General features: G+C 36.9%; 1 protein-coding gene across 1 annotated transcript in view; it reads left to right on the forward strand.

The window, feature by feature from the left end:
* The window catches only part of LOC101016150 (dpy-19 like C-mannosyltransferase 1), a 108,192-nt gene that overhangs the window by 38,506 nt on the left and 55,081 nt on the right, over positions 1-14,605 (forward strand). Inside the window, exon 7 of the mRNA XM_031665863.1 lies at positions 9,179-9,236. Coding sequence (XP_031521723.1) covers positions 9,179-9,236 — 58 coding nt within the window. The remainder of the gene's footprint in view (positions 1-9,178; positions 9,237-14,605) is intronic.

Genomic DNA, 14,605 nt, shown 5'->3' on the forward strand with positions numbered 1-14,605 from the left:
TTCCTTTTTTATTTTTATACTTAATTACTGGTTTGCCTGGTTGTTGATTTTAATTTTTCCTCAGACTTTTAAAGGCTTTTTTCGACTGTCTTCTAAGATGGTGTGTAGCTTTTCAAAAGTCTGTTGCTATTCTACCGTTAGTTCCTTTTGTGTGTGGCTAGTTTTTTCCCTCTGGCAGCTTTTGGGTTCATCTTTCTCTCTTTAGTCCCCTAAAAGGTCATGATGTGGCAGATATTATTTCATCCTTCTCATCGCATACTTTGTGTGCTTGATCTATCTGGGCACTTTCTTCACTTTGGAGGACAACTTTTTTTAGTATTATTTCCATAATGACTTTATTTTCTCCATTTTTTTTCCCTGTTTTCTTGAAAGTTATTGACTGGATATTGGACTTCTTGAAGTCGAATTTTCTCAGGGTTTTTCTCCCTTATTTTATTTTTACATTTTATTGTCATTTCTGTTAGATTTCCAACTTCAAGAATCTTGAGTTTGAAAATTTCTCTAATTGTTGCATTGTCTTTGTTACTTCTTGGTCCCCCTTCAATTTGTATTAGTTTCTGTTTTTCACATTGGAAGCTCCCATCCCCACAGCCTGGTGATTCCTAGCTTGACATTTGTATCTAAGAATGAGGAGCTGGTTAGAAGGTTGCAAAGTGGATGGGTCTTAACTGACTAGTGGCTTTTATTACAGCATGAGCAGAGTGGAAACTGCTTTGTTTGGGGAGACCCAGGCTCCTTTCATCTTGTTGCTTTTTCATCTACCAGCCTCAGCTGCCTCTGCCTGTGGCCGGAGTCCAGGAGGCATATCTGATTCTTCACCTCAGTGCAGAAGTGACACCCAGTGCCAGTGACTCCTCCTCCCCCCCCCCCCCCCCCCCCCCCCCACCCCCGCTCATATGCAGACACTTATGCATGAGGGAGGGCTGAGCACACACTCACTGAGGCAGGGTCAGTGTTCCCTTTTCCTCACTTCCATCCCCTCTCTGGCAATGAGATCGCTTTTTGAAGAGAAAAATGATCTTTTTCATGAACTTCTCTACATTTAATGAGGGCTGCCCAGAGTCCCTGGGTCCCCTCTGATCTGTTCCTGATCTCCTCCCCCTTTTTTGAATATTTACCCTTGTCTCTATCCAGTTCTCCATTGTTTCTGAATTTTTGTGAGAAAAGCCTGGACATCCTTTTGTAGACATAAGTAGTCAGCAGAAAACGCCTTTTCTTCCACATAAGGAACCAGCTAGTCAGAGGACAATACCTTCATCTTCCGATTTTCTGTTCTCTGTTATTGGAGGTTCAGAGTTTTTCTTTGATACCTGAGAAATTTTTTTAAGCTGCTTTTTTTCTAGATATGTTCCAGAAGCCCTGAGGGCCTGGAAGATTAGTCTGTATGTCAAAGCCCTTTTTAATTTTGCTTGATGTCCCCCTTTACATCTGAAGTGAGCAGTCATCATTAACACAGTTAATCTTCCTACCGTCTTTTCCCATGATCCAACCAACTTACCTATGAAGTGCTTAGTATTCTTAAGCTCTGTAGCAGAATGGAAGAGCGTTTTGTATTAATTTTCCACCCTTCCACTGCCCTCCACCTGTTTTAAGGAAAAGTTGAATTTCTTAAATTTCATGCCAGTTTTGCTTCCATTGTTTTGCATATTTTCTTATTCTTTATTTTCAAAAAATCAAGCATTTACTGCTTATACAGGCTGGATTTTTGGCTAAAAACGCATCTTAAATAGACTGTGAAGTCTACCATCTCAAACTTTTCCAGCTACAAATTTTTTTTTTTTTTTTAAGACAGAGTCTCACTCTGTCGCCCAGGCTGGAGTGCCGTGGCACGATCTCAGCTCACTGCAAGCTCTGCCTCCCGGGTTCACGCCATTCTCCTGCCTCAGCCTCCTGAGTAGCTGGGACTACAGGTGCCTGCCACCACGCCCGGCCATTTTTTTTTCTTGTATTTTTAGTAGAGATGGGGTTTCACTGTGTTAGCCGGAATGATCTCAATCTCCTGACCTTATGAAACACCCACCTTGGCCTCCCAAAGTGCTGGGATTATAGGCGTGAGCCACCGTGCCTGGCCTTTTTTTTTTTTTTTTTTTTTTTTTAATGTACTATTAACTTGGCCTGCTAACGTATCTTTAATCAAACCCATTTGGTCTAACAGTTGTGTATGAATATTTAAAAGATAAGTATTTTTATTTAGTATGCATAAATTGATGAAGGTTATTGGTTGGCAATATTGGCATCTTTTCTCCAAACCCTTCCCCTTTTTATGTGTTCACTGTCTCAGCAAATGACTCTTCTGTCTACTCTAATGCCCAGTCTGACCTCTCGGAGATAGCCATGACTTTCCTCTTTCCTCTGTAATCCAAGGAGTCACAAAATCCTATTATTATTGTCCTGCTTCAGAATATCTCTGGCATTCTTTCACTTCTCTGCCAGCCCATCACCCTGGGATGACTCTGCATCAGCTCATGGGGCTCTGCTCCCTGCTGGTCTTGCTCCCATGCTGCTCTGCACACTCTTGTCAGTATGGTCTTATCATTTGAGGAACTCTGATGAGGACAGCGCAGCTGGAGAACAGAGTGTGAGCAGGAGGAAGAATAGTGAAAGGAGTCGAGGTGTATGCAGGGGCCAGATCCTGCGAGGCATTTTTTACATGTTTTGGTGTTTGGGTTTGACCTTGTGGGCAGTGGGATGCCATTGAAGGGCTGTGTGGATGGAGTGGGATTGGGTCTATTCATTGTTAAAGACAACACACTCTGCAGCGTAGAGGGAACAGGCTTTGGGTGGGGGGTGTCGGAGGCTGTAGCAGCCCAGGGGAAGAGGATGGGAGCCTGGGCTGGTATGGCGGTGGTGGGGTGGAGGGAAATGGACAGACTCTGGGATACTAGGAGGCAGAATTGTAGGGGAGGCTCCAGGGGAAGCATTTGTTCAGAGGAGAGTGATATTTCCGGGCAAGAGAAGGAGGAAGCCTCTGGGAAGAGGCTGTGGGTGTCAGATAGGTAGTTGTTCACCATGGAATGAAGGGCCTGGAGCACACAGTGGAGAGGTCTGCATAGGAGTTGAGGAGTGTGGTGGTTGGGTCAGAGCAGAGGCTCACCTGAACACATGGCCGTGCCTGGTATTGGGGCCAGTACCGAGAGCAACAATGACATGAGGTGTGGTGTGTTTGGCTCCAAGCTTTCAGAAAAGGAATGCCAGCAGTCTTTTGATTGAATAGTTCTGTTTTCAGATACCCTTTCACTGTCTTTCATGGACAAGGCTTGGTACTTGGCACCATGGGTGAATTGAGTTCACAATCTAATAAATAAGTAACTTCTGTTAGAACTGGCAGATAGAGAGGTAAAGACATTAATGACTTGCTTGAAACAGACTGGAAAGGACCAAGCTGAGAACTTTTCTCATCCTTCCTGAGTCTTATCCTCATTCCTCATCTTTCTTTCCTTTTTCTTTCCTTAGTAACCAGTGAATCCCCTCTCCCCCTGCCACCGTGAGTACAGGGGAAGGTTCTCAGCTCTGAACCAGGCCTGCTTGGCATTTCTTCATTGAGCTAGGAAGGTGCCCAAAGCCTTCAATCTCCAACTTAAGATTGGAAATTATCTTAATTTGGTTATTTCCAAATTTTTCTCCATTTTGTCTTTCTTAAGCATTTATACAACAATAAGAAAGCTTACTCGTAAGAGGTATTTAATATAGTTTTGAATTAACTCTGATTGCTTTTTTCTCTTCAAAAGTTTAACTTTGGATGGTTCATCATTTTTGTAAATAGAGATAAAAATCTCAATGATTAATAAAACCTATCAAAACTTAATAATTGATTTAAATCTATACAACTGTGGTAGGTAGGAAAGAAGAAAATTATAAAATTCTTAAATTTTAGAACTGGAAAGTATTTTTAGGTCGTTTTTAGCTTTTTTTTTTATTATCCCCTCATTTTATATCTAAGAAAAATCAAGGTTTAGGTGAATGAGATGTATAAGTAAATGTGGTAAATGTTTAGCAAGCTTAGAATGTTTTAAAATTTGCACAATAGGAGCTTTCATATTTTCTGACAGTAATATTGCAGAAGAAACTTTTTTTTTTTTTTAACCACTAGGGAATGCTAAAATATCAACTGATCAACTATAGTGGGAAAAAAAAAATTTAATTTTAGGTATTCTGATTGCTGCGTCTTTTCTGTTTAGCAAAATAAAAAGACTTACATAGTAGCCTCTATGGATTGGGGTAAGAGGGTGGACATGGAGAACACTATTTTAGATTTGTTTCAAGTCACATCATTTCACAGTGATTCTAACTCAGAACATCCTTGGAGATAAACACATTTTATTCTCCTCTTCTAGCTTTGCAGTTCCCCAAAGTGTACTAGAAAAAATATGCCTCTTTTGTTAGTTAAGCAAAGCTGAGCCCATATTCATGGAAGATATTGGACCATAACCTGTATTTTAGTAATTTGGTGAAAAAGGAATGTTGTCACAGTGGCTCTGCCCTCAGGAAATTGTCCAACCTCAGAGCCTCCCAGGTTGTATGACAACTGAGTGAGGGTATGCGACTTCTTAGGCAAACCTCATCCTGAGATTTCGTCGGGGAATTGGATTTGTGAGTCTTTTGTTCTTTCTCTACCTTTATTCTGCCATTTAGAAAATTAAAGTTATTAAATTTCCATTTTGATTCCTCATTGTTCCAGGAAATTTTTAAAAGGAAATTTTATATTAAATTCCCCAAGTGTCATTTTTAAAAAAACTTATCTTTCTTGTGTTTTAGGTTGTTTTAGATTCTAATCAGAGAATGAGGTACCTTTGCAACTAGATGTTCCAGTGACGTAGAAAATGATGTGTAATCTCCGTATAGTCACAACATTGAGCTTGTTGATTGTCTCCTTCAAATCCCTAGTATGTTTCGTTTAGCTTACTTGACCTGTCAGATTATGAAAGAATTAAAATTTTCCACTGTGATCAGATTTTGTCATGTTCTCTTTGTATTTCTAGAAGTTTTAACTTTTGGTATTTAACTCTTACATTGGTTGTCCAAAAAAATTTTTATTATTTTTTGAGACAGTTTCACTCTGTCATCCAGGCTGGAGTGCCGTGGAGCAATCTCAGCTTATTGTAGCCTCCACCTTCCTGGTTCAAACGATTCTTGACTCTTAGCCTCCTGAGTAGCTGGGACTACAGTTGTGTGCCACCACACAGCTAATGTTTTTTGTTTGTTTGTGTGTTTGTTTGTTTGTATTTTCGTAGAGACAGTGTTTCATCATGTTGGGCAGGCTGGTCTGGAACTCCTGGCCTCAAGTGATCCACCTGCCTTGGCCTCCCAAAGTGCTGAGATTATAGGCATGAGCCACCGTGCCTGGCCCCAGAAATTTTTATTTAAAGGAATGCAATTTGAATTGAGTAAATGGAAAGAGATATACTGTTTAACTGAATGGCTGTCATATAAATGACCGTCCTTCCCAACCCAAATTATATATAAATTTAATGTCATTCTGATCAGAAGCCTGATATTTTTTTCTTGGGTAGGGGAGCAGGGTTGGGAGACTGGTTCAGACGTTGTATGTAAGAGTAAGTTGGTAAGATTTACCTAAAAAATCTTAAAAGAGTAGTTGGGGGTGGGGAGCTTTTTAAAATCATGCATTAAAATTACCATAATGCTACAGTAATAAAAATAGTGTGATACAAAAAAATACAGAATTAAGTCAGTTGAATGAAATAGAAGAGAGTCTAGCATTGTAAGAAATTAATATAAGATAAAGGCTGAATTTCATTCACTGGTAAATGTGAATTTATCACTGTTTACTTTTATCACTGTTTACTTGATAAATGATTTTAATATAATTGGCTATTTCAAAGAGAACAAAATTAGGGTGAAAGAGCTAAGTGGAAAATGCACTTGATAATATTAGAAGAAATTTTAGGAGACTATAGTTCTGAGGTGTGGAAGTCCTTCAGAGACAAGACAGGAAGTGCAGAAGAAATAAAGGAAAATATCAACATACTTAAATACGTAAAAGTTTAAAAATTCTTTCTGACAGCATGCACCACAAATGTATCAGAATACTTTGTCACACATGTGTGTTAACTTAAAATAATCAAAAATATCAGAATCTAAAGAGCATTAATTCAAGCACAAAGTGTGAGGGTGGACCACTCAGGAACACCAACTCCAAAGGAATGAAGTCAGCCTTTGGAAGCAGGGAAGTTTAGGTTTCATTTATATAGGCAGAGACAGAAATTTTTAGCAGGAATACAACATTGTTCATACAGGTGGCACATAGTCACAGCAGTTTGATGGGTTATAGGTGGTATTTCTTTTGGGGAAGGGTACATTTAACTTTTTTTTTTTTTTCTTTTTACAGAAAGTATAATAATGATGGATTTTCTATAGTCTGATCTAAGCAAAGTAAAGCAACACAGAGAAAGTTAATCTATAACAGGTTGTTAACTACAAAGGCAGGCTCACACCTGTAGTCTCAGCTACTCTGGAGGCTGAGGCAGGAGGATTGCTGAATCCCATGAGTTTGAGGCTGCAGTGAGCCATGATTGTGCCACTCTACCCTAGCTTGGGTGACAGAGTGAGACCTGGTCTCTGGAAAAAAAAAAAAAAAAAGTAGGAAGTTTTGGTGCCTGGCATTGTTTAATTCTCTAGTCATTGTATTGAACAAGAAAAATGAGAAAGCAAGTTAATCTATAATATAAGAACGGAAATTGTAACCATGTGTGACTCAGATCACAGTCACATCTCCCTCAAGGCTTAAAGTGGTTGTTTTTTTGGACAGCTTTTAAATGTTATTTTCACATTTGACAGTCAAAGGTTTGATAACCTTAATTTTTAAGTAGGGAAATAGATAGTCTAATAGAAAAATAGTCAAGAATGTAAATAAGCAGTTCATGGAAGAGAAAATGCATGTTGCAAAACAAAATACTAAAATGATGATCCATACAAGTAAGCAGTGCGAAAAGGGTTTTCACCTATCTAAGGACAAAATTTGAAAAGCACATGAGGTGCTCCACGAGGGGTGGAGAAACGACCTCCTGCATCCTCTGTGACGAGGGTGCGGACTGCTGCAGTGCTTCCGGGCACAGCTCACATCCTTTGACTCACGTGTCTCACAGTTAGGTCCCTCCTGCCGAAACAAACGCGCCAGTATTTACATGTACGAGGAAGTTTAACCATTTTTTATTATAGCAAGAAATTGAAAAATGTTTCTATGTCCAGTAATATGGAATGAGCTAAATAAATATATTTGTATTATACAGTATTTGCCATCTATAAAAATAATCCCTCTAAGGTTATTACATATATTGATTAGGAATAATCTTTATGCTAGAATAATTAGAAAAGGAACAAATTTCAGATATTAATATGATCACATAGAAAATATATGTTTGTGTGGTTAGAGAGAGATTTGGAAGAATAGACATGTACTAAAATGTTCTTAGGTGAATAGGATTGGGAGAGGGCAGCAAGAGAAAAATCACGTTTTTCCCTATACACTTCTATAGTTTTTGTCTTGTTAGAGTAAGTTCAAAACATTAAAATGTATTTGTTTGTTTTTTAAACGCTTAACTCTGTCTTAACCTTTCTAATGTCTAATCACTTGTGATGAAGCCTGGGCCTAGCCTGTGTTCTTCTCTTTTGAAGAAGATGTGGTACACCTTTCAGGAGAGAACCCTGGCCTCTACTTCCTGGCCTGTACTGCTTTCTAAGCGCCTCTATCTGATGCTCTTATTTCAGTGATCCATCACTTCAGCCACTTTCTGGCCAATGTTCTCAGTTTCTTTGCTTCTTTATATTTCATTTGTACTTTCTAGGCTGATAATCGGTAGGCAAAAATCACACAGTCTTATGATTAGTGACCCTATAGATGTGTGTTCTGCAGCCTCAATTGTTCCCTTAAGATATCCCAGCAGCACTTGTTTTCCCCAGTTACCGCTCTCCTGAAATGTGAGTGGTGTTTCATACATTTGTCTTTCCTCAGACCTTTAATGCTGCCGTTGTTTCTCTCTAGCAGCAAGTGGCTGTGTCTTCTGCTCTGTGGGGAACATGGAAACTCCACAAAGTACTTGCCACTAAATATGCAATCTTCCTCCTCTTTTGCCAAGGCAAAGAGGCCACCTGTGCTGGGTCGCAGCCCTACCTGCCTCCTTCTGGATACTCCCTACGTGGATTATCCCTGCTGGCCATTGCATCTCTTCCTCTTTTCCTCATTCATACATCACAAGAGTAAATACAGGGCCTTTGATGCCTATACCATCTGGTTCTTTGTTTCCTCTCTGACCTCTCTGTGGTATACCTATACTTAAAGAAAAAGAAGGAAGAATGTTTGGGTAGAATAATGAGAGCAGCATGAGCTAAAACGGGTAAGAAGACCTCAAGAGTAAAGATGCAGAACATGATGAAATAAACCTAAACAAAGCCTTATGTCCCCTACCCAGACTTCGGGTATAGTAGGGAACATATTTCACTCTTCGCTGAGCAAATGAAGGTTAATTGTTAGAACTAGCAGATTATACTATTTTATTTTTTTACCTAGAGTTATAATCCTGATTGTCATACTTTGATATTTGTGTTCTATTCCAGTTTTTGAAAACAAATGAAACATAAAACTTTATCTATAAACTGGTATTCTGTATTCTGCAGAAAAGTAGCTTGGGGATGGGATTTGGGAAATATGAAATTAAATCTTTAATGTGTGGAAGTGCCTTGTGAATTTCTAGGAGCAAGTAGGCAGTGTGGGGTTTTCCATTCTCATGACCATGGATCCCTTTCCTTGCACATCTTTCTCACCCTTTTTCCTAACGTATGTCATCTGTCCCAAGGAAAGCAGTTTGAGAAATGTTGAAGGACATAAATAAATATGAGGTACTAAAGAAAATAAACAGAAAAATCAGGTTGCATGATGTACAGTAATATGACTAGTAAGAATTTTTTATTCCCTTTCAGTTTGCGTGCTTTTCTGAGTCTATACATTTTGAAGTTAGCAAATGATTTTTTAAAAATGAAAAAAATGTTATTTTGACTAATGAAATTTTGGAGGAAATAAACTATTTTGTAAATAAGCATAGGAGAGTTCTAGTATGACTAAAATCTTTTATAATACCAGAGGTTATGATCTTATGTGTTTTAAGGTTTTTCTTAGGATTGACCTGAATTTTTGTTATTTGAGTTATGTTTTCTTCTTTTCCAGTGGCAGCCGATTAGGAGGCCTGGTTACAGTGTTGTGCTTCTTTTTCAATCATGGAGAGGTAGGTAATCAAAAACTGTTCTCAGAATTACTCCTGGCAATGCAGTTTTCTTCTTTAAATTTAATCTATAATGGCATTCTTTAAATGTTTGATCTTATTATTTTGATTCAAAATTTAAACACTAGCATTCATTTAAGTTAACTTTTCATGACCATTATACTTCTTATGTGATATAAGGCTTAGTAATTTGATGAAATAGTGGGTCTGTATCAACTGTATCAATTCTTTTTTTTTTTTTGAGACAGAGTTTCTTTTTGTTGCCCAGTCGGGAGTGCAGTGGTAGATCATAGCTCACTGCAGCCTCAAACTCCTGGGGTCAGGTGATCCTCCTGCCTCAGAATCAGCTTCCAGAGTTGGTGGGACTACAGGAGCTCATCACCACACTCTTAAAATTTTTTAAAAATTTTTTATAGAGATGCAATCTTTCTTTGTTGCCCAGGCTGGTCTCTAATTCCTGGCCTCAAGCAGTCCTCCTGCCTTGGTCTCCCAAAGTGTTGGGATTACAGGTGTAAGCCACCTCACCTACCCTCAAGTATCAATTGTTTGTATAATTTTAAAACTGTGAAAGCTAACGTTTTAGTTATAATAGAAGTAGGCGGTAATCGATACCACTTTCTTTTGTAGGGATAACTTTTTGTTGCAGGAGCTACACAGTATATTCTTATTTTAATGTATTAACATTTGATACTCTTTTAAGTACTTTTTGCAAAATATTTGAGTGTTTAAGGGCTTTCTAAAGAGAACAGTATTGTAAAAAATATAGACTCTGGATCCAGGTTGCCTGGGTTCAAATCCTGACTGCTATTTAGTGGCTCTGTGACCTGAGCAAGTCATTTAATCTCTCTTTGCCTTAGTTTCCTCTTTGTAAATGAGCATAATGATGTTACCCACCTCGTAGGATTATTGCAGAGACTAAGTAAATTCATATGTGTAAATACCTAGAACAATGTTTGGCACATGGTAGCTGCTATGTAATTGTTAGCTTGTATTATTACTGTTATTGACTAATTAGCTTAGTTTAAATTCTAATATAAATTCAGAGTGTCACGTTTCTAGATTAATCATAGTTGTAAATGAATTTCTAATACATCTCTCTGTAGATTTCTTTCATGATAAATTTTTGTATGAGGGAGAAAAGAATAAAGGTCAGCTTGCTTTGTGTGAAGTGACTTTGTCCTTCCACGCATTTTATACACTCAGTGCCTGCTGTATTTGAATATGCACATGTTTTAACATGTGCTATAAGAGTAATCATCTCCAAACATAATGCAGAGTCAATGCTGGACTTCTTTTAGTCAGCGAGTTACTAATGGATACTTAGCTAATATGTTCTTAGTATTTAGAATCACAGAAATGTAAAGCTAGAGTATTTGACAACTGGTTGCAACATGACATCAGTTAATTGGTATAGTATGTGTTTAAAAAAAAAAAGTTTTGGCTTTTCCTGACTGTGGATCCTGCACATTGTGATACTGTGGGCCATGAAGCACTTTGAACCACAGATTCTGTGAGAATGACCTAAGAAATGGGGAAATAACCTTTTAATAATGGAAGAAAGAAGCATTGTGTGTTAGCAATGAGGTGTCAGAGGAGAGAGGTTATTCAAAATTTTGGAACCTAGACCACCAGGAAGACCACTGTATGTAAAGCGCAAAGGTCTATCGTGCTACCCTCCATGTATACCGTGGTTTTTAATTCTTGATCTTATGTTTTCTTATAATTTTGAATCTCATGTGGCTTGAACAACATTCCTTACAAAGTTTTCTTAAATTTTAACAATGGGATTCAGACTATTCAGTTGGCTTTTCAGGCTGATGAATTGTCTTTTTGATACTTTTCAGCTACTTGGTATAGCTGAAAAGCATGCTTAGACATCACTTTTTTTAGGAAAAGGTAAACTGAATATCATTAGAATTAGAATTTCAGTTTTACTTAAATAAGTAGATAATTTTACTTGCATGTAAAATTACTCGTGAAAATACAGGTAATGTCATTAAAATTGAGAACATAAACTGCAGTTTTGGGTAAAGTATTGGTGAAAACTCAACATATTTTGGTTTTAGGTAATGAGATTTTCAGACCCTATTTTTTTCTGATTTTTAAGCATACACTTTTTCTATGGACAGAAATATTTATTCTGGTAGTACCTATTTATGTATTTAGTGAGCTTTTATAGAGCATTGCTCTCTGGAAGTGCTAGTGGGTTACTAATTGGTACCTTACTTTCTTAGGAGAGTTACTTTGGTCACATGAGTTACTGGTTTATATTGCAAAGAATAGTTCTGAATTGTTACTTACATTTAAGTTCTATTTCCATTATTTAGTTTGCTCTGTACTAGATGCTAAGATAGCATAGGTATACTTTTTTTAAATTTTCTTTTTCCTCCTGTGGTTTTATAAGGGAAACATTTTGCCTGAACAAAGCAGTTATAAAATGTGTAGCATGAATAGCTTAATCAATTATTAAATAAATAATTTAAAACACATTTAAAACCTTCAAATCTGAAACTTGTAAAATGCAATAAAAGGTCTTATAGTAATGATCAGTAATGTTGAGGTTATACATTTTATATTAAAAACTATGCAGATATTTTCATTGATCAAGCTTCTTTAGTAAATTTCATTCTGTTGCAACTGAGAATTTTTGCAAAGATGAAAGCTAGCAATTTCGTTTTGCCTTTAGAATGTTTTCTTTTACAGTATGCACACAACATGTGTTGATGGTGCAAGGTTTTGGCCTGCTGATTGGAAAGCACATGAATGTGTATTAAGAAAAACCTGAATACAGTATTTTTCTCCAATTTTTTGATTGTTAGAAATTCTTTTTTTGTGAAATAGGATTGTTTAGCTTTTTCATAAGATTAAAAAAATTATTGTGAAGCATGATTGATGCTGTTTCATGTAAAACATGTTCACATATATAAAGATGTACACATATGAAGAGGAAATTCCTTACTTTGTATTTTTTAAAAATAAATACTTTTTAAAAAAGTAATTCAAAGTAAATGAAAGGATTGCCCCCAAAAGTACTTCAAAGTAGATGAACGGATTGCCTCCAAAAGTAATTGAAAGTGAATGAAAGGATTGCTTTGGGGTTCATCTCTAGTTAAACCATTTTTATGGCCTACAACATATTTCTGACCCATATTTCTTAAATATTTTTGCACTGAACTGAGACTAAACTATAAACATACATGTTCCTAATTACTCATTGACATAGTTATGCCATTTATATAAGATTTGGAAAAGAATTCTTAGAACACTTTGAAAACAATCTCATTAATCCTTATTCTTATATGGTAGATATATAGTAAGTATCCCAATATCATAAAAATGGAAGCACTTAAACATTAAGTGATTGGCTCAAGGTTACCCAGCGGGGAGATGATTTTATATATTTGTATTTTAAAAAATTATTTGTTTTAACTTACAAATAATTGTAGATATTAATGGGGTACAATGTGATGTTTCGATTTATGTATACATTGTAGAGAGAGTCAGTCAAGCAAGTTAACATATGTATTCCCTCACCAAGTTAGCATTTTTTGAGGTGAGGATGCTAAAAATCTCTTAGCAATTTCAAAATATGCAATACATTAACTGTAGTCACCAAGTGGAGCATTAAAACTTACTCCTCCTGCCCAACTGAAACTTCATATCCTTGGATCATATCCCCATTACCCCGCTCTCCCCTGAGCCTCTGGTAACTACTTTTCTGTTCTCTGTTTCTGTGAGATTGACTTTTAGACTCCACGTATAATTGATATCATACAGTATTTGACTTCCTGTGCTTGGTTTATTTCACTGAGCATAGTATCTTTCAGTTCCATTCATAGTGTCTCAAATGACATAATTTCCTTCTTTTTTTAAGGTTCTGTCATATTCCATTGTGTATGTATAGCACATTTTCCTGATTCATTAATCTCTTTATGGAAACTTAGGGTTGCTTGGCTATTGTGAATAATGCTGAAATGAACATGGGAGTGCAGATATCTCTGATGTACTGATTTCAGTTCCTTTGGATATGTACTCTGAAGTGGGATTGCCAATTCTATTTTTAGTGTTTTTGAGGAAACTTACATGGTATTCTAAAATGACTGTATGAATTTACATTCCTACCAATAGTGTGCAAGAGTTCCCTTTTTTCCACATCCTCTCCAACACTTATCATTTGTCTTTTTTGATAATAGCCATTCTAACAGGTGTAGGTTGATATCTCATTTTGGTTTTAATTTGAATTTCCCCTATGATTTGAGAAGCTGAGCATTTTTTTTCCTATATCTGCTGGCCATTTGTATCTTTCCTTTTGAGAAATGACTTCAGATTCTTTGCCCGTTTTAAAAATGGAGTTGTTTTCTTGCTGTTATTTGAGTACCTTATATATTTTGAATATTGGCCCCTTATCAGAGGCATCGTTTGCAGTTATTTTCTCCCAGTCCTCAGGTTGACTCTACACTCTGTTCATTATTTCCTTTGTTGTGCAGAAGCATTTTAGTTTGACGCAATCCTATGTGGCTATTTTTGCTTTCCTTGCCGGTGCTTTTGCAGTCTTATCCAAGAAATCATTGCCCAGATCAATATTGCGCATCTTTTTGCAGAGAGAGGATTACAAGTTTCCTGATTCCCCATTAATCTCTCCAAACACGAAACTCTTCAGTAGGGGAGTAGCATTTCAAAGAAGACATCACTATAATTTATCTTTTACAAATGAAAGGTGCAGAGACCTTTTCTTGCCAATTTGTGGACCTCTTACTTCGTTTTTCTTTCATTCTTTCTTCCCTTCTTTCCGGTGTTGGTAAGGTTTTGTCCTGCTGTACACCAGATACTTTTTGATACTTGAGATGTATAAGTAAAACAAAGACTCCTATCCTTGTGGATAATCATGTGAATGATGTGGGATAATCTTCTGCCTTAAGGCAGGAGAATAACTGGCTTATTTGGGCAATAGTAAGGAGGAGCAGAGAGTGATAGCAGATAAGGTCAGGCAGTTAATAATTGGAGGTAGGATAGAGTGAGAGCAGATTTCTGTAGGTCATTGTAGGGTCTATTTGGAGTAGATGGAATGCCTCTAGAGGATGATGACTAGTAGAATGACATGATTTAAATTATGTTTTACATGAATTTAGGAAACTGTGTAAGTACAAGATGTATAATTTTATGAAGGCTATTCACTGGTATGTCTATGGATTTATGAACTTATTATATTAAACTTACAGTAACTTCAGAAGTTCAATAAAAACAGAGTGTGTTAATCTTAGCAGCATATCTGCTGATGTAAATTTGAAAAGCAGTCTACAATAGAAAAGTGGCCTACAACATCTTTTATGACCTTGCCCCAGCTGGATTTCTGGTTTTGTCTCACATCACTC

This window comes from Papio anubis, chromosome 4 (assembly GCF_008728515.1).
Source record: "Papio anubis isolate 15944 chromosome 4, Panubis1.0, whole genome shotgun sequence".
NCBI classification, from domain to species: Eukaryota; Metazoa; Chordata; class Mammalia; order Primates; family Cercopithecidae; genus Papio; species Papio anubis.